This window comes from Rissa tridactyla, chromosome 1, assembly GCF_028500815.1.
Source record: "Rissa tridactyla isolate bRisTri1 chromosome 1, bRisTri1.patW.cur.20221130, whole genome shotgun sequence".
In the NCBI taxonomy this organism is placed as follows: domain Eukaryota; kingdom Metazoa; phylum Chordata; class Aves; order Charadriiformes; family Laridae; genus Rissa; species Rissa tridactyla.
Genome location: NC_071466.1, coordinates 96,622,872 through 96,643,887, shown reverse-complemented (window position 1 = coordinate 96,643,887; position 21,016 = coordinate 96,622,872). Strand labels below are relative to the sequence as shown.

General features: G+C 39.7%; 1 protein-coding gene across 7 annotated transcripts in view; it reads left to right on the top strand.

The window, feature by feature from the left end:
• CASK (calcium/calmodulin dependent serine protein kinase) overlaps positions 1–16,895 on the top strand; it is a 225,486-nt gene extending 208,591 nt beyond the window's left edge. For 4 of the 7 annotated variants that reach the window (XM_054189174.1, XM_054189173.1, XM_054189172.1 and 1 more), the window contains 5 exons: positions 925–1,005; positions 1,098–1,178; positions 3,938–4,140; positions 6,414–6,497; positions 12,698–16,892. In XM_054189174.1, coding sequence (XP_054045149.1) covers positions 925–1,005; positions 1,098–1,178; positions 3,938–4,140; positions 6,414–6,497; positions 12,698–12,874 — 626 coding nt within the window. In that variant the 3' untranslated portion in view covers positions 12,875–16,892. Of the gene's footprint in view, positions 1–924; positions 1,006–1,097; positions 1,179–3,937; positions 4,141–6,413; positions 6,498–12,697 lie in introns of all 7 variants that reach the window. The other 3 variants (XM_054189177.1, XM_054189176.1, XM_054189175.1) reach the window with 2 other exon arrangements.
• Positions 16,896–21,016: the final 4,121 nt, after the last annotated feature.

The following is a 21,016-nucleotide window of genomic DNA, read 5'->3' as shown; positions in this document are numbered from 1 at the left end:
CTTTTTATAGCATGCATAAGTACAGAACTGAAAACTCTTGTTCGTTATTCTGCTCACAATTGCTGATTGCTGTAATCTTTATAAATGTAATTAACTGCCTCCTGGCATCTTTTTTCATTACAATTCTGCAAGAATTACCAGAGATGTTGTGCTATTGGGCACAGGAGGAATAAGTTGTTTTTAATGAACAAAACTTGATTTGTCAATCATTATATACCTTGGCAATTGACAATAGGTTGATAGGCATGATGGAATTCATCCAATTTCAACTGCAGTTGAAATTATTTCTGAAACAATACTTCTACAATTTTTCCCTAAATATGGTAGAGGTTCTTTTATGTAATGCCATCGCTTTTCGTTAGAATTCTTCATTCTGTCGCAAGTTTTAAAAGCATGTTAATTTAACTAGCACGTGTGTTTAAAGAGAACTCTAATTACAATTAACATGGTGGTAGTTTTGAAGAATAAATACCACCAAGTATTTACACTCTTCTCTATACATTTCCTGTAGATCTTGTTAAAACATGATTATGAAAATATCCCTATCTTTAGTGTAAATAGATGTTCTCATACTGTATTCATGTTGGTCACTGTCTACAGATTTTTCTTTAGTATTGCTGTTTCTTAGGAATGCAAATGTGAATGGCATGCCATTTTATCTAATTTTTGTAGTCTGCTGAATACTGCATGAGAGGACATGCAAACCTTCCTGAGCATTTCAGTAGCTTTGTTATTGCTTTTTAACAGTTTTTTAAATGAACACTTTTGTTAAAATTGCATAATGAAATGGTTTTATTTTCCATAATATATTATTTTGTATTGTAAATCTAAAACTTGCTAACATTAGAATTTATAGTGCAATTAATTATCACCCTTAATATGCCTTTTTTTCTTATCCCTGTGGGGATTTCTTTTGTGTTTTAGTGTTTGATCAATTAGATCTCGTCACATATGAAGAAGTAGTAAAACTGCCAGCATTCAAAAGGAAAACACTAGTTTTACTAGGTAATTTTGAATTATTATTCTGAACATAATAGCATAGTTTTGAGCCCCTTCTGGTGGAAAATTTATAATTCATTTTTTGTGTTGTGGATTAGGTGCACACGGTGTTGGAAGAAGACACATAAAAAACACACTCATCACAAAACACCCAGACAGATTTGCTTACCCCATTCCTCGTAAGTAGCAATGTTCAGTGTACTGCAAAATTGTTTGTTTCATCCTTGACAGCACACCCATTGTACTATACGTGTGTTCAGTTCTGCTGAGATGAATCCTATCTTAAAGGTGGGAACTGTGATAGGACTGGGTATATTTCTTCTTTTTTTTTTTCAGAGGGAGGGGTAGTAAGTAGCACCACTTTTCATAGAATGTGTTGGGTTGGAAGGGACCTTTAAAGGTCATCTAGTCCAACCCCCCTGCAGTGAGCAGGGACATCTTCAACTAGATCAGGTTGCTCAGAGCCTCATCAAGCCTGGCCTTGAATGTCTCCAGGGATGGGGCATCTGCCACCTCTCTGGGCAACCTGTGCCAGTGTCTCACCACCCTCATTGTGAAGGGCTTCTTCCTAATGTCTAATCTAAACCTGCCCTGCTCTAGTTTAACACCATTGCCCCTCGTCCTATCGCTACCTGCCCTTGCAAACAGCCCTCCCCATCTTTCCTGTAGGCCCCCTTTAGGTACCAGAAGGCCGCTATAAGGTCTCCCCGGAGCCTGCTCTTCTCCAGGCTGAACAGCCCCAACTCTCTCAGCCTGTCTCCATAGGAGAGGTGCTCCAGCCCTCTCATCATCTTTGTGGCCCTCCTCTGGACCCACTCCAAGAGGTCCATGTCCTTCTTGTGCTGAGGGCTCCAGAGCTGGACACAGTACTGCAGGTGGGGTCTCACGAGAGCAGAGTAGAGGGGCAGGATCACCTCTCTGGATCTGCTGGCCATTACATCGAATGTTCTTAGTATTCATGAAACTTCTCCTTAAGTATACTTCTCTCTACCCCAAATTTTTGTTAATTTAGAATGAAGGCTAAAACATTTTTCTGTGCTAATTTTACATTTACAATTCAGGTAAGACTGGAACAGCCTTGACGTTGAAAACTGTGTGCAATTCCTGTGAGAAAAAATATAAACTGGATTTAGAGGAAACCTTTAATGTGTACTTTATCTGAATGTTTTAAATTACTTTTTACAGCCTAGCCTTGAGGACTGGTGTTATACTAAGATAACTTTCCAGAGACGACAATAAGAAAAAGAAAACACAATTAACTTCACTGCTTACAAGTGGGTTGTTAGGAAGAACACAGGGATGTTTTCCCTTCACAGCAATCTCTAGCAATACCATGGCAGGAGTTGCATATCCTACTACGTGATCTCTTGGAGATGCACCCTTTCTCCTCAAGCTGGGCATTCTGAAACAAGACCATCCAGCAGTTAACTCTGTCCATTCTGTTTCAGGCTGACTTCAGAAACATCGTACATGGCTCAGAAGTGAGACTGATGACCATTATACCTTAATTTTCTTCATATCTTGTTAGCACTTTACTTTAAAATTGCACTAGGGTGTTTTTCTACCTATAAGGATTTTGTTGCTAAAAAGTGTTATTTTTAAAGGAAAAGGATTAGCTGGCTGCCGAGTTAAGTTCCCCAGGCTTGCTTGCTAAGGAGTTAGACAAAGACCAGTGCCAGCAGAAGGAAAATGGAAAGACCTAGCCCTTTTGAAAGCATGAACCATTAGATCACCCCACCAGCAACGTGAAACTGCACTGTTCATATCAAGACACTAAAATCCTGGATTAGACGCTCTGAAAGTGCAATGCCAGGAGTATGTGATGTACACTGTACCTATATTATTCGATACAGACAAGATTATATGGGGGGAAGGGAGTAGTAACCCAACAAATATGTTCTCCAGTACAAAGAACTAAACCAAAGAGTAATAAATGTTTTACAGTATGCTTTTCACTCAGTCTCTCTCAAGTACTGACTTTGTTGCTGTGGGGAGGTAGAAGCTGAACTAGTTATTTTATCTTCGAATACCTGTTAAAATGGTCTCACCTATACCATGACAACCATGCCTTAGATTTCCTGAGTTAGCTTCCTGCTCTGTAGAAGCACTAGAATTGCTTCACTGATTATATAAAAAGACTAGACTGCAAATCAGGATGAAATTCAGGTGCTTAAGCATCAGTATGATGTTTAGATGCCTGTTTTAGACATCACCTGACCTCCAGCCCCACTCCAGAAGAACAATGGTCTCCTTTAACTCCTGTGTTATTTCTAACAGTCCTATATGGATGTTTCAGATTTAAGGCATATAGGGCATTTAAAATAGCACTTTATGCTGGTGTTTAGAGACCCAAATTACTTCCTCATGTTAGTGATAATATCAATAGATCATATAAAAATATCACATACGCTTTACGTGTTAATGGGAACCTAATAGGTCTTTCAGATGACTCTAGGTAGTTGAATTTATTCTTCTCAACTCTCAGGAGTGGATTTTACTGCATTTTCTGCATTCTTTTACAAAACTGTGGTAGGAATAGGTAGCTTTTGAGATAGGCCTTTGGTTGGGTGTGGAGTTTGGGGGAATGCTTTATGAAGACATTATCTACCTACTGAAAACCTGATCATAAAGGTCATGTCACACACAATGGTAGTTAATTAAAAGGATTAGTAGGCCCTACATCTTTTACTACATCAGTCTGCAGAAGCAATATATTCAAAAAGTATATTATTGCTAAGTAGCTTTCATCTCACTCAACAAGAAGTAATCAGGCCCTGACCCACTTTTTAGACTTACACTTTCACACTCAGCTTATGCTTTGTTGTTCTATGTGTGATTTGACAGGTTATCACTCAGTGAATAAGCATTGATAAATCAAACAAAAAGCCATATATAAGCTTAATATTGCTTTTGTACTAAAAATATTTTGTATTTTCAGACACAACTCGACCTCCAAAGAAAGATGAAGAAAATGGGAAAAATTACTACTTTGTATCACATGACCAAATGATGCAGGATATATCAAACAATGAATATTTGGAATATGGCAGCCATGAGGATGCAATGTATGGGACAAAACTGGAAACAATACGAAAGATCCATGAGCAGGGACTAATTGCAATACTTGATGTAGAACCTCAGGTAACTAATTAGAAGTATATGAAAATGGGACTTACCACAAATCCTTCAACCTTATTTTATTGAGATATATTTATTTTTATTGATTGCATACTAGGTAAGTAATGCATACGATAACGTGGAACAAAAGTCCCTGGAACACCAAAGCGTCAATCTGTTAGGTAGAATTCTGGTAATCATCTAGTTAGAAGAACATACAGCAGAAACAATAACATAGTTTAGCTTGGTATGCAACCACTGTGGCTTGAAAATCTACTTACCGTGTAACTTTTTACTGTATTAGCCTCATATCCGGTGAAACGTATCAAAACAAGTGATTGTCATTGCCTGCCAGGAGTAACGTTTTGATATTTTCAAACATTTATCTTTGATGCTGTGTTAGAGGGTAGTCTTGTTCCTAACTGTGACACTTGGCTCCCTATCTCTATTGAGCATTGTCAGAAACATTTGTGGTCAATCACCGATATTGATGCTGTTTGTACAATGACCAGATCAGTGTTGTTACTGTACAAACTCCTTTCTGTGTTGCAGTATTATATTTTTTGGAAGTGGGCAGGAAGGAAAATCAGGCTCTCAAGAAACACTAATAGTTTGTTCATTCATTATATAAAATCTTCAGCAGAAACTTCTGATCTTTCCTTTGAAACATCCACATAGTCATGACTTTCAATTCACAAGGATGTGTTTATATGTTTTGTTAAGTGGAACAACATGAATATGGACAAACATGATGTTTATATTATTCTAGCAGATTAAAGGAAATGAAAGGAAAGACAAAATTGTGACCAGTATGTTATCTATTTAAATTTGCTGCCTTCTTTCTTCTTTGTGAATGGATTCAAGAACTTCAAATTCTTTAAGAATTTCATAACAGAAATATGACACCCGACTAAATTATTTAGGACAGTTCACATAGCATGCTAGCGTGGTGCTGTTCTGAAAAATAAAATCCCACATTTAACTGTTTTCAGGGAGAGCAGCATTTATAGTTAGTTCAAATGCCACAGTTGTTAAAAGCAAACTGTCTTGATAAACCTCCTCAACTTGCATTATTCAGAAGCATTACAATTCTCAGAAGCCGTTTTCTTTGTTAGACTATATTTACATCTGGTAACAGCCACCTTTGCTACACTTCCTCCAGCATGTGTCTAGCAAGCCTCTTTCTTTAACCAGCTTCCTCCTGCATCCATCTAGGCTCATTAAGGCCAGCCTGTTTGTGGACTTACTCCTAGTTATCTTAAACTGCTTGCTTGTTTTCCCTTGCGTACTTTTAGTCATGTGAGTTTTCTTCACTTTCACATATGGAGTTTTATCTCTTGTTTAGAGGAGGTTGGCATAGATTTTATATATAGGTGGGTTTCAAGCAGCAGACATGAAAACCTCTTTAGCTTGGGAAAAAGATGGATTGTAGGTTTTTCTTTGTTGGTGCTTGTTTGTTTGTTTGTTTGTTTGTTTAAAAAGAAAAAGAAAAAACTTTGGAGAAGACAGGAAGTGGAAAAAGCAAAACAAGAGCAAAAAAAGACTGACCTTTAGTAGTCTTACTTTATCTAGTCCATCCATTTGAGTTCAGCTGAGATATGTTTACTTACTGTCCTGCACTTCAGTCTAGCCTGGATCTGTACCAGAGTTTCACATATGGCGGATCTGTGTGTCACTCAGCAAATTATGGCTAAGTCAACTTTCTAATGAGAACTCTTTTCCATACATTTGGTTCAGGGGATTGGTGCTGCATTTACTGCATTAGCGCTATGCTCACCTTTTAAAAATTTCACCATGCTTACTTTTTGAAAACTTCAAACATCTCACATCACATTATCATTTGTTTCAGAAAATAATAATTAAAAAGTGTTGATAGGTAGAAAAAGTCAGACAAAAATGATACTCTAATCAATTTTTATTCTAAAATATAGTTGGCTCTTTTCCCTATTTATGGCATGACTGAATTTTTTTACCTGGTGTTAATCGTTCAGTTTAAATGCAAACAGAATTTTGCACTCTTTGAGACTGTATGGAGAAAGCCTCTCTGAAAATGCTAGTGTTGTCTTGAAAACTCACTTTAATTAAGCATAAATATATGGTTTGACCACCAAAAATGTAAACTAATGCAAAAAGTTAGGTGTCTGTCTTACTAAGTCTGGCTTGACTCCAGATAAGTTTAAAAACAAATACCTGCATTTGTAAGTCACAATTTTGTATCTTTTGCTTGTGTGACTAAAATTATTTCACGTTGATTGTTGGGGGAGTCTTCTAAAATATCTGTTTTTTTTTTCACGTAGGCATTGAAGGTCCTGAGAACTGCAGAGTTTGCTCCTTTTGTTGTTTTTATTGCTGCACCTACGATTACCCCAGGCATTAATGAGGTATGGCATGTTGCAATCTAATGTCCTATCAGAGACAGAATTAAGGATGAGATTCAAATATGCAGATAAGACTCTTTAATTGTTTCCTTGTCCATAAATCGAGAGGCAGAAAGACAGTTGTATGGCAGCACTATTAAGTTTATTGACATGCATTTGTTGTTTATTAACTGATTTTTCTAATTCAAAATTTGAGCTTCAAGTTGAAGGATCCACATGACGTATTCTAAACAAACATATTCTTTTATTTCATTCTCTGCCCTAGCTCAAAGATCCATTTCCAAATCCTTGACAAATCATTAGCACAAATTACTCAGTTCTGAGTTGCAATGTTAGCACTAGATTACAGCTGGCCTGAACTGAAGAAACTGGTGTGCGTGACTGTGCTGTCATCCCACCTTTATCTTTCAGTATTTTTTCTATACAACAAATATATATCAGGAATAGGCTTATTATTTTCAAAGACTGTTCTCTAAGAATCAGAAGCTTTGGCCAAAGGGTTAATTGCTTGTGGAATAATGTGAACTATTCATGGAGGTCCACATCCTGAATTTCCTACCGAGTTTGTATAGAGTATCCATTCTGCAGAGTGCTACTGATTTCGAAGATGATATCAAGCAATTCTGGATTTAGCTCACAACAGGGCAGACAGTATTTATACAAACACTTTATCTGCTCAGCCTTTTTTAAACGTGATATTAAGGTATTTAATCAATTGGATTTGACCATGAATCTGTTCCAAATCCCCTAGATGTCTCGTTGATCACGCAAAAATAAAGTCAGAAGCCCTGTCTCTACAGCCTGTTTTTATAGAAATGTAATTGCGATATCACAAGTATGAAACTGTGACATCACTACAGAGGCTTGCAGGAAAACAAGGAACAAGACAAACATATTTAAATGCAAATACCCTGAATGATTATTAAAATAGCAAGTGGAGAGTGAAAAGTACTGGCCTCAAGCTGTAATTCTACTGGCAGCTGAGGCATTCCACTAGTTCACTGTTGCTGAAGGGAGCGATTCTCTCTAACTTGCTTCTGGGGCATGTACTGCCAGTCCGCACTGGCCATGGCACTTTCCAGATCCTTTAGGGAGCTACTTCAATTCTAAATTGGACTTTTGTCAGTTTTCAAGCAGCTCACAAAGGCTCTGACAAGTACCAATGCCAGAACAAGCAGTGAAAGCACATAGCCAGGAAGAGGGATAGGAGGGGGAAGAAGGATCTTTTAACTTTCACAGCAGTAAGTTATGTCATTTCACCGTATCTTATGGACCCACACCTTAACTGGTAAATGTCACACGAGCGTACAGACAAAGATCTCTCAGAACATCATAATTTGCAATGTTAGTGAAGTGACAGTTTGTCTAACTGCTGGTGTTGGTGTATGCTGTAAATCAGTACAATCTTGAGAAAATACTAAAATTTTGTATTCTACCCTGAATTTGCCTTCGTCCAAGCAAATGGCATGGCATCACTTTCAAAACAGAGCTGTTCTTAGGATGTGTGAGGCAAGCACCGTGCATGCAGCAGCTCTCAGGCAGCCAGGTACCCTGTGCGATGATGTAGTTGCCTGGGTTTGTTGCCTCCGTACCTGTGTCTCAGCTCCCACACGGTCTTCCTTGGCCTCACTCATCTGCCAGGGGTATTTAACTTTTAATCTTCCAGCTGCAGGATGTAATATAGAGGCATTTGGGACAGTTCATATGAGGGACAAAATGCTTTCTGTGGTACACTGGCAAGAGGACAGAAATGTACCTTTTATAGTAGTGGTGGGGAAATATTTGTTCATGCCAAAGATATTAGTAGAAGTAAAGTGTTATGTTCTAAATATTTGCATTCACGCTGAATGGCTGTGTCTTTATTTTAAGGTCTTGTGACTAAAGTCTCTGTGCACGCAGGGTTTCACTCAGGCACGTGAATTGCTGAACCGAGGCTGCTCTTATAAAGCATGCTAATTTATGAATCAATTAAACTTAAGGAAAGGGAGGGGCAGGAAATGGTAATAGCAACAGACCTTAGCCAAATACAGCATCCTATTTTCCAGGGTTTACTGGGCTGCGTGAAGGGAGATATGCAAATTCTGTGTGTGTGTTAGCAGCCTGCAAGGCAGCAAACAAGGGTGGAGAGTGTGTGTTTCATATTTCCCATTCATGCTTCCTTTTTGAAGGGTTCATTTGCATAATGAGTATCCCTTTCTGTTTATCCTCTTATCCTACTTTGTTTATTTTACTTACGCTTTTTGAGAACACTTCTGTAAATGACTGTCCTTTTTTCCCCCCTTATGTTTTCTTAAATTTCATCTTTGCTTTTCTTTCATTTTCCTGCACTCGTACTAATTGTACATAGCTGCCAAAATGGTGCAGAAAATTGCCTGTAAGTACCAGCTAGGGGCTGACAAGGTAGTCCTGGTTATTTCAGTAGTTTTAGAATGTAGATACGCTCGCTCCCATTCTCCATTGGAATAAAAATGTAATGTAATAATGACTTCAGATACCTGCGCTAAAATTATTTGCTAGTAAAAAGAAACTAGAGAGTAAAATTTCTACTCTTACAGCTGTACATCTGAATTTTGTGGTAAAATCAGTGCAGAGGCCTGATCTTAAAAGTATCTCTCTTGAGACACTTTAGCCTATCATAGACCACACAAAATATCTCAATAATCGAGGACACACAGCAAGAGTCAGGAGACAAAATATTATGCTTTCCAACTGAATAGAGCGGTGCACTATGAGCAATTCTGCAAAGCACAAAACCAATTTAAGTCATATAGGAAATCTCCCAGAGTGTACCCACCTGTCTGATCACAAAGGAAACTTAAATCAGATTATAGCTGTGCTAAAACAGAGAGAGGAGAGAGCATATCAGGAAACATTGTAGTAGTTCCTCTTTCCTCCAGCTGTTTTCTACCTCCCGTTGCCCAGACAAGAGCAAAGAGGATTTTGCAGGCTCCGCTTTTTTGATCTAAATCTTTATTGAGCCATGTGTAAATCTTTATTGAGCCAAATTCTTCTGAATTTTAGCTATGCTTTCTCCCTTCCTACAGCCGAAGAATAAAAGGAATTTTTCTTAGGAAGTTTGCAGTCCACCAGCCTTTTAAATTAAGGAGAATTTCTTTCTGTTGGAGCAAAATTGGCAGAGGCCTGATGGTGTGTTTATACATTGTTCACAGCCTTAGAAGGGAATATTAGTAATTTGTTAGTCTGTGCTTTGACTGTCACAAGCAGCAGCTATTGTCCTATGTATTTTAAGGCCAAAAAAAACCCAGCCCTCAGAGACTGCAGATATCACTGGTGGCCATTATGCACTTGGGAGAGATTTGTGGATAAAAGCCATGTTTCACTCCTTTCTGTCCCAGCTGTGGTGGAGAAGGAGAGAAGATCAGAAAAGTGAACTGAATTCTGGTGATCAGGAAAGAAGAACCTGTTTCAATAATGGACACGTTGCAACCAGACCCACATAAAATGCCTATTGCATGAGGGCTGAGGGGAGAAGGAAAGACAGATGTTCTGCTCCCAAACGTGAAATTACCAAAGTTGTGGTCATTCATTTGTCTGTCTGCAGCTAGCTGAACATTTTTGATAAATATCTTCTTTCTTGACACTATTGAGAGCACAACTGCTGGAGAATATTCTTGGAGAATAATCTGGGATGTTTGCTATTCAAAATCTAATCAAGAAATTTTAGAGAAACTGAGAGGAACTTACTACTGTGAAAATTTTGAGGAAGTGTTAGCTTCAAAGATGAATTTTGTCACTGACAGACACAGAGGAAACACTTAGCCAAGTCTGACATGGTTCTGAATGTACAGACAGATACTCTGTCACAAACAGGTGAAATTTGGTCCCAGAATAAAACAAAAATCAAGAACTGTAATCTCTTTTCTTTTTGCAGAACATTTTCAAGTTTGAACCTATTTGAAATCTGCTGCCTGTCCCAAACTCATTACTGCCCCTAAAAGTATAAGAAAGAAGCAATATTTTACATTTCCTAACAGGCTAAAAAATTTAGATATTCCACAATACAACCCACTTTGATCCCAGTGAAGTTGGATCTAGGAAAACTAAGTCAGAAAAATATTAAAATCTAATGAATTTTTGAGACTCTTAGTTTAGCTATGCGTGCAAGCTAAGTGTTAGTATTCATTTTTCTCTATCTACCAGTTATTTTTTTTAAGATGAGATGGCCGTAAGTTTTTCAGATTTTTATTGTCAGTCACAGTAAGACAGATGCTTTAGTGAGAAAAGTTCATTCTCATACTTGTAGGTAAAGGTGACGCTGGGAAATCTGAACAGCAGTTAAAAAGCTACATACGACTTAACAGTTCTAAGGCTTCATGGGGGTTTTTCAGGTACTGTTAGCTTTGTGCCATGAGATTAAAACTCTTTTAAAGGTGCAATATGATTTTGCTAAAACTGGCTTTAAATATAAAATTTAAAGCAAGATACGTTTAAAGTACTGAAAATATTCTGCTTGACAAGTATGAGGTTTTTCCTTTGTAGGTTAATTTAAAAAGAAAAGTTTAGATCCCCTGCTGATAGAAATTGATGTCTCTTTTGGAATCTATGAGAAGTTGGCAGTTTACCTAACTAGCTTTTTGGCTTAAAGACACTGGGCCATATGAAATGTTCCACAAATATACTTAATATTAGTATTGATCCATATATCCCCCAGTTTGTTAATAGCATAAATTAAATTTGCATGCACTGGTATTTTCTATGGAAGTTCCAGGCATTACCAGCGATGCGTAATGGTCCGTAAAAGGAGCATCCCTTGTACAGAAGCACATGTGAGGAGTATTTGTTGGACTTTGAATGAAATTTGTGGTGATTATCAAGTGAAGGTGGCATTTCCCCCCTCATTTGAGGCTACAGCTTCAGGAGAGAAGCAGAACTGTAACTTTGGTGCAGAACTTCTCCTCCAGAAGTGGTTGGTTTCGTAGCTACAGGGAAGGAGAACTGTCTCAGCAGAGGTTGTTCCCTTCAGAGGACCTGAAAGCTGCTGTTCCACAGCTACTTGTCACTGTGAATACAAATACTTGGGAAGTTTAAACAGAAAAAAAGGGGAGAGGGGAAGTTTCTTATCAGCTGAATAAAACTCTGTTCCCAGAATAATTTCTTGTGAAAACAGCTCTGGGCACTGTGTCTGTACTTCCTGCAGCCTAAACTCTGTTACAACAAAGTGTATCCCAGTTGATTGATCAAGTAGGGTGACACTACAGATACTCCAGAGCAGCAGGAGCCTGTACTGTTCATATGTAAGTTTGCCCCATATCCACCCCAAACCTGTGGGGCAGGAAGGACTTGATTACCTTCCCATGGCTATTTCGAGATTCCCGAAAGCAACAAGTGATTTTTTTTTTTAATTTCTAAGGGAATTTTCAGGAAGAGAATTCAAACTTGTAATTGCTGCAGAGCCCTAGAAAGGAGCCTTTTTGCAATCCCGCACTCTCAGAAAGGCAGAACTCACTAACAAAGCCCGTCGCTGTAGCGTTGCTGGCTGCACACCCCCAAAGCAGGGCACCCACAAAGTCGGATGAACGTGCTTCTGTAAGGACATTGACCCAAAGCCATGGAGAGCACCAGTCTGCCGTCACTGGCCTTTGAGTGCGGGCCGTGTGGTTCATCTTCAGGATCTCACACTAGGAGATGCTGGAAATGGCATGCTCTGAAATAGGAACCGCAAAGTAATGTGGAGTGAGAACTTCCTTATCAGTAAATGATTATTAAAGGAAGTAGACACAGAAGACTGATGTTGAACAGAAAACATAACCGAAACCGTGAACAGCTGATACCTGACAATATACTCTCTCCTGTTTCTCATGTTCTTACCTGGACGTAGGCCAGATAGCTCTTATTTGTGCACTTTGTACATTTTATTCATATACGGTCTCCGCTGCTCATGTCTGTGCTGCTTTTCTAAGCGTCCATCCTCTGCCTTGCTTTTTTAGTGCTAGACTTGTGTTTTGTCTCAAGTAACATCAATAACTTGAGTGCCGTTTGAATGTCAGCTTCAAGAGAGAAATTGTGCCATTTCTCCCATGTGGTTTCCATATATTTAGGTGGGGTATGAAAACCACCTAGGCTTCCCTAAGACTTTTTAGCCTGTTTCCTTCTCTGTAAGTAACTGCTAGTAAGCTGTTGTAGAGGAGTACGAAAGGCTCCAACTTCTCTCTCTCCCATTTTCTTTCCTGACTGCCAAACAGGATGAGTCTCTTCAGCGCCTGCAGAAGGAGTCCGAAATCTTACAGAGAACATATGCACACTACTTTGACCTAACAATTATCAACAATGAAATTGATGAAACTATCAGGCACCTGGAGGAAGCCATCGAGCTTGTGTGTACAGCCTCACAGTGGGTCCCGGTCTCCTGGGTCTACTAGACCGGTCACGAGAGAATTGAAAAAAAAAAATTAAAAAAATCCGTCATTACTGGGAACCACCTCATACATGGAAAACCTCTTCGTTATTGACCTTGTGTCAACAGGTCTTGGCCCCTAGAGACTACCTAGATGTAGTGTGACCTAAATTTATAATTATTGTCATGTCCAAATAGATAGGAGGAGGGGGAAAAACAAATTAAACACTAATTTAAAGAGACAGTATCTTTTTTTAATCATTTCTCCTAAACTTTAATAAAATGTATCTTTAAATATATGCATTATTCAGTCCTTTGGAATGTTATATTTTTGGAAATCATAGCTTTTTATTTCAAGGGCCCCTAAAAACTGCACAAAATAGATGCTGCTTTCTATAATCTATTTTAATAGTAATAATAATATGATTCTGTTACCTTAACTTGGGGGTGGAACACTACATTCTTTTTAGGGTCTGATTTTATGAATTGGAATACTTTGCTTTCCTTTATTTATTTGAAATAATTAGTCTAGTGGTTACGAAACAAATTCATAAATTTTAAAGGCCTTTCTTTGCTTTTTTTTTTTCTAGGATAGTATTTTTAAGTACTTTTGTGTAACATCCAGATAATGTGATACTGTCTCTTTGAAGAACTCTGTAAAACTTTTAGAAATTTGAAATTGGGTCTTGACTCTTAATGCATGTGGACAGTCGCAAGCGTTCATGCCGTTGGTGTATCTGTGTTGAAAAAACCTGTAATCTACAGCAAAGTACATTCCGTTCATGGGAACACGTACCCAAGGGAATAAAGTAAAATATTATTCTGACTAAGTTGTAAACCTATGCACATCCCTTGCATTTTGGGCAACTTTATAAAAAAAAAAAAAAACAAACTGATTTTTATTAATAATAATCATGTAGTGAAATGTGTTTGTAATTTTGTCTCAATTTAATTTGTTGTAAGGTGGGAGGGGGCAATTACTGGTTTCACCATTTCAGATCTGTGTTGTCTGAGAGTATTAACGTTTTAATTAAGTTTAAGCAAAGAAATGCTGATTTTTAATATGTATGTAATTGTTAAAAAATGCACACATTTTAAAAGAAAATACTGTGCAATGAAGAAACCAGTTTAGGCATTGCGATAAACTGACTATTCCAAAAGACTCATCTGCAACAGCCCTGTAAATTCCTTTAAAAATGGTAATTGACTCTACAGTCTGACCAATTTTTTTTATTTTAAATATACTTCCTTTTATGTGTTCAACAATTAAATGCTTTTGGGTCCTTCATTTCATCACAGGGAGTTTCAAGAACAAATCAGTGACTCTTGCAGTGAGAAAAGGTTTCTTAAAGTCTGTTAAGGGAAGCCCTGCCAGGGGCACAGCCTGTTCCAGGAGCTCAGGTTGAACAAATTTAGAATTAGAGCAGACCCAAGAAAGAAAATTTAACCACGTGCTGACCTGGTGCTTTGCTTCCCTTCTTCTTGCTCTCACTGGCCCAGGTGGTTTGCAAATTTTTTTCTGAAAATGGTTAACAGAAGCGAGCATTGCCACCAAGAGGTGTTCCTTAAAATTATTTATTTCAAAAGCTTGGTCGGCTGTGCTGCTGTGTATAGTATGACATTCTGTGTTTAGATTAAAATGATACAGTGTTCTCAAAGGACTTATCCTCAAAGTTGAACTATCATCAGCTGTAATTGATCTGTGGGCTGTTCCAGTTGTTTGGCAACACTGTGCGTGTCATCGGAAAAGGTTCTCACAGTCAAACCTTTATCATAGGGGTCATTACCATAAAGTGCATAGGTTGGCAGTTTTCTCCTACTGCAGGTTAGGTGGTCAAATCTCGGTCCTTCTCATAAAAATCCTTGGATGAAATCTCAGTCCAGCCAGGCATTCCAAACAGCCAGGTCGGGCAGGGTGTTTCTTCCGTGCAGCATTCCCAGCACAGCGCCCAGCCTGCAGCGCAGGAGGGAACTTGATCCATCTCTTTACCCTACCTGCTGAACCCACTTACGCTACCGCTGGAATCACAGTTCTGTGATCGCGTTCCAAAGCAAGTACCGTAACCAAGTACCTTGAGTTTGTAGTTTGCGGAGTGTTGGAAAACAGCCGATGAGAATGTGTATGGGCCTCACGTAGGGAAGGCAGAGAGTAAGAAGGAACCTGTTGGAGTAATAGTAGCTGCTCATCTGTTCTGAATTTAGCCCCTGTAAAAGGGGATAGGTACAAACCGTGAACTATTTAGTGAGTAAGAGGTAATTTTTCAAGCAGTTGTGCCGTCTCATTTTAGTCCTGGATGAACTTTAGGAGGTGTTCTACAGGAACAGCACACAATCGGCTCTTGCAATGGGAGTATTACACTCTAGCTGAGCTCATCGAAGTGACAGGTTGCTTCACTCTCAAAACTACCTCTTTTCCCAGTAAAGCACAAAGATGAGAAGACCTACTGAAAATCAAGCAGTGGAGTGTTTCTGGTGTTAGGAATACAAACTACTTCTCTGGTAAGCATTGGTGTCTGACTTCAGTGACACATTCTTCATCTCAAATGTTTATGACATTAAACAGGTAAAGTAATTTTGATAATTTGGGTATAGTCCACCATAAATGTTTTGACTACACACTTTTGACTCTGTTATTGTGAATTTCTTGGAGTTTCTGTGTATCCAGCCTGAAAGGATAGAAAACTCATGAGGCCCATGAGGGTGCTTCTGCCTTATGTAGATGACAGTAAGTAGTGATTTAATGTAACTAATACGCTTTTCTTCTCTCAAGTGGAGCTACCATTCAGTTAATATTACACAGTAGAAAGAGTAACTTGGAGAGCTTTGGGCCTTTTATTCTCACTGTATAATAGCCTATTATCAGGAGACAAAAACTGTAAAGCACATCAGTTAGCGTACTGTCCTGCCTCCTCTTTACCGCAGACTGTTTTCCTTGTAGGAACCTTCAGTAGCAAAAGATTAACTTGGAACCCCCCTAGGCTTTAAGTACAGCTGAACCACGCAGCCCGCTGAGCTCCAGGAACCGGTTTCAGCACAGTCCCAGGACGCGCAGAGCAAGCCCAGGACTCCTCAGTCTGCCCCGTGCACCTGGCCTCCCCTGCCTCCTGCCCGGCCTAAACCCTTCTGCTCCATCCATGTTGTTTGTGTGGTACATAGAGGGCAAAAGGCTGCCATAAATTCAGCTGGAAGCTTCACTCGCATAGGGAAGACTCATGCAGGTGCAGAGCTAATGTTGTGATTTTTTAATTTTTTTTCAGTCTCCGACTGGAGAAGGGTCCTCCTGGTACTGTAAATATCACTGCATAATTTAGAGCGCCTCTTGGACTTCTCTAAATCTATGCTGAATGTGACCTCAGAAGCAGCCCTGGGATTGGGAAGAAACAAATATTTCTGTTTGCCCCTTTTATACTTCATTTTTGTACGGGGGCTCATAGATTTGTAAAGAAAACTTGATCTTACCAGTATGCTGCCTCTCAGTCTGACTGATGCCTGTGATTTCAAGGTGTTAAGTTGGTCCAATAAATGTTCATTAACCTCTGCTTCCATTTACTTAATAAAAGTACACTAGGTTATTCAATGTCTCAGAGTGGTAAGATTATTGCATGGAAATGGTAACCTAGTTTAGGCAACCCCAGCCACTGTCATGCAGCCCACAGCATGCAGCTGTTTACAATCAGAGGGACATTTTTAATCTCCACCAAATATGAATTCTTCCATATGTTTTAGCATTGGTTTTCTTTTTATTTGATTTGGGTCAAGAAGGATGCTGTGTCACCAGCCTCTAGGTGAAAATACTGCTACCTAGTTCAGAAACTTTGTTAGCAAGGTTACCCGGTTGATTTTGAAAGGACAACATAGAAGACGAGACGTTACAGCCTGAGCCGCATTGAACCAGAGTGTGTACTTCAAGAACTGGATACTAGAGCCATTAGGAAAAGTTAATGCACGGACTAACTTCAGGATTTGTTTCATTCTTATTCTTTTCTCTAAGGAAATTATTCCAGAGTGCTATTATTTAAACAAATATTTGGAAATATTGCCAAAGCTCCCTTTTTTTTTTTGCAAATCTAGATTGAAATACTAGGTGCAAACAGTCCTGGTCCCGTTCTCTTTCCCTGCATTTAGTTCTCAACATCTTTAATGAAGGCAGTTAGAACTCAGTTTCAGGGTTTAAAATCCTTGGTAGAAGAGGATTTGTGAAAACTCAAGGAAAAGTACATTCCTTGACTGACTAGCCAAAGAGTCATCTGTTTTTAGAAGCTAAATTGACAGAGAATGAGCTAAAGCAGACACCACAAAAAGTCTGCTTTCTTTATGTATATTCATTTTCTTAATAAGCCTGTCTCTCAGACTAGTTTATTCAGTACTTTTAATAAGCTAAGAGATACCTGTAACTCGCACCAAGGACACTGCTCCGCATTGTGTCAAATAGTCACATATAACTTAAAATACCCGCACAACGGGAAATACATCATAGACAAGCAGGGCAGAAGTAACTTCTCCTGAATGATTGTGTGCACACCATGAGGATGGGTGCACAAGCTTCAGTTAGAGAGCAGTGGATTTTTTCTAACAATACACACAGTTAGTGCATCTGCAGTAATTTTTACTTTCTTCCCCCCTTTAGTGATTTTTAGTAGGCCTGCTCCAATCCTGTGAAAGCTGGACTGAACCAAGTACAGAAGCTTTTTTTCTTTTGATTCAGCCTCAGAGTTAAAGGCATTTAAAGCCTCTTTCCCAGGCCTGTACATAACATAAATAATTAATTCTTACCTCGGAAATGTGTTTCCTGTAGCTGTAATCTCAGTTAAGATTTTAGACAGAAAGTTAATCGTTTTCATGTAGTCTTAACCTTTACTTTCTAAGAAAAACTAAAGGCGGGGTGTCTGTGCACGCCCATGCATTCTGCTGCGTCCCTTCTTAGTGACTGCCATGGGAAGATTAGTAACAAGCAAATAAAATTTGGCCACATCTCTACCATATGTTCTTATGATTAGTATGTAACTTGAGCCCGGTTTTGTGTTGGGGAAGAAAACCGAACTAGTAGCATATTCCACACTTCATCATTGAAAGGGTTCATGTTGAGTATTAGGAAAATAATTGCAAGTTCTCCCTTGTCAGTAGCCATAGCTAATTTTTCCATCCACATAAAGAAATAGCCACGGGGAAGGGAGCAATTTGCTTGTGGTTTTACGCGAAACTCATCTTGAAGCTGAAACATGTGTCTGGTTTTCTCCATCGCTGGCCACCCAGATGGAGTCTTCGCTTTCACTGTTTTTTCACAAAATAGTCATGGTGGGGGGGCAAGCCCTGAAAATAGCAGAGACAACACGTGGATTGTACTGAATGTCACAGTTAACAAACCAGGGAATGCATCAAAAGTATGACCAGGCTTTTAAAAGAGATGTAGCAGAGGCGGGACACCTCCATGCCCGGGTCTGTTATGGGACTAACTCATCGAACACATGAAAAGAAATTCAAATAGATACAAACCAGCAGAACTGCTTTATACTTGGGTCCATCTTTGTGTTACTGGGGAAAAGGGGAGCAGGTGGCACCGCACTCGGAAACTTGATTTTAAGATGGATTTTCCTAGCAGCTGGCAGATGTGCCTTGCCCCTACTGTGTCCAGTTCTGGGCTCCCCGGTTGAAGAAGGACAGGGAACTAACTGCTGGAGAGGGTGCAGCAAAGGGCTACCAAGATGATTAGGGGACTAAAACACCTCTCTTACGAAGAAAGGCTGAGGGATTTGGGTCTCTTCAGTCTGGAAAAAAGAAGACCAAGGGGGGATCTTATCAATGCTTACAAATACTTAAAGGGTGGGTGTCAGGAGGATGGGGCCAGGCTCTTTTCAGTGGTGCCCAGCGACAGGACAAGAGGTAACAGGCACAAACTTGAACATAGGAAGTTCCAGCTAAACATGGGGAGGAACTTCTTTACATTGAGGGTGGCAGAGCACTGGCACAGGCTGCCCAGAGAGGTGGTGGAGTCTCCGTCTCTGGAGACATTCCAAACCCACCTGGACGCGTTCCTGTGCAACCTGCTCTAGGTGTCCCTGCTCTGGCAGGGGGCTTGGACTAGATGATCTCCAGAGGTCCCTTCCAACTCCTATCATGCTGTGATTCTGTGATTTAGTATCTTATTACAAAAGGTGTTTTAAGATTCATTTCCATATTAGCCACAGAGAGTTGAGGAGGAGAGAGGCTGATTAATAGTTTTGTAGAATATTTTATCTTAATTAACAAGAAGTATCAACAGGTTACAACGATGTTAACAGTACATGATACTGGATGCTGAAGAATCCCTCCCAGGCTTACACAAAAATTAAGTATTTAAAACTGTTTTTTAATCTCAGTGCGTTTACACTGAGCAGCATTTGCAGGCACGTTCCATGTAAAGTAACTTGGGGTTTCATCAGTAACGCATCACAGTAACATTCGGTGGTGCGCAAATCTGGATTTCAGTAGGTGCTGTAGATACGGGTTTGGGTCCACTGTCTCAGCAAAAGACAGGGAGCTTTCCACTATGAGACGTAGGTATGCAAGTCTTTAAATCAGAGGTGTTAAACGCTAACTAGCTTTTTTAATACTAAGCTGCACGGGCAGTGTCCTTGTTAAGATCTTCTACTGACCAAAGACTGAGAAATTCCCAAGGCTGGAAGAAAGGAGGAGGGTTTTCTTGGCTCAGAGTGGGCGCTCACCAGGAATGGGCGCTCACCAGGAATGCTTCACTGTGCCAAGGCAGCTGCTCACAGAGCCTAAAATGAGGGGCCTCGCAGTCTGTGGGTGTAGGTAACTTTACAGCTGTTTTCTTGCAGCAGTTCATTTTTTGACTCGGTTATAATGGTTGTCAGCAGTCGCTGGAGAACCCACCGTAGACAAGGTCTGAGCCAAGAACGGGGAAACCCAGCTCCACCCTTAAAAGCGACAGCTAGGAGGAAGAAAGCAGAAAACATTCCACGCATCAAAGCGAACCTCCACATTCCAGGGCATTGTCTGGTGAAGGGCATTGTGCTCTGTGGCACAGAGCAGAGATGTCTCATTCATCTCTAGAATTTGTGATCATTTGTGACCCCCGGTGCCCATCACCTGTGCAATGCTGGTTAACCGGCTGGCTCACAGCCACTTCCAAAGGAGACAAAGCTTCATAGCTCCCACAAGACTTACCACCGTTCTAGGTCTCTCCATCTAAACAAGACTTACCACCTTCTAGGCCCCTCCTTCTAAACTAGACTGGTCTTTTCAGTTCTGGTTAATGAGAAATCTTACTTCCATGACTCATCTTGTTTACTTCCGTCACCAAACTTTATTTCTGCTATGTCTCTTCTGAGGTGGCAAGACCTAAACTGGACATATTCCATATCAGGATGTACTACTAAAAGGTATAATTGTCTATTGCATTATCATTTACGATTTTTCCTGTCCCAGTCTTTGTTATATAGAGCGTTTTGTTTGGTTTATGTCAGTTGATCTGCCAGCCGTTCGCAGCAATTCTCAGGTCATCTTCTCCCCAAGCGCCCAGCCATGCCTGTGAGCAGTTCATGGTGTGTCTTCTGATATGCGTTACCTTTACATATGTCAACCTCTATTGTATCTGTCACATGGCTCCAAATTACCTGGCTTTCAGGTAATTTGGAATTCATCAAAACCTACTTTAAGCTCTGCTGGCCTAAAAAATTCTGCGTCTGCAAATTTTAGTGCTACTTTTTGCCTGTTAAAACAATCTATCACCTGTTTCAGCACAGATATTTACAACAAGCTTTGTCTGATTGCAAGTTTATCATTTATTTCTGTACTTTGTCTTCTGACTCCTTGGCAGTCTCATACATCAAGAAAGTGCCTGTCCACATAGTGCCTGAAATATATCGTATTGTCAGAGCACATTGAGACATAATCATTCAGCATGGTGAGGAATTGCTACTGCCAACTCCATCCCAATTTATATGCACACAGTTAGTTGTCCTTTGTTACTGATTTATCATTGTTTGCCCACTTGCTTACTCCTGGCACTGTGCTCTTTACTTCTGGGCTTTTGATGATGAAAACAAAGCTAAAGCCCGCTGAGTTATGTGTATTTTTATACCTGCCTGCATCACACAGTTCGCTATGATCCAGCACGTCCTCACCCCACCAGGCACTTGGTATTTCCTTGCCTGCAGCAAGGAAA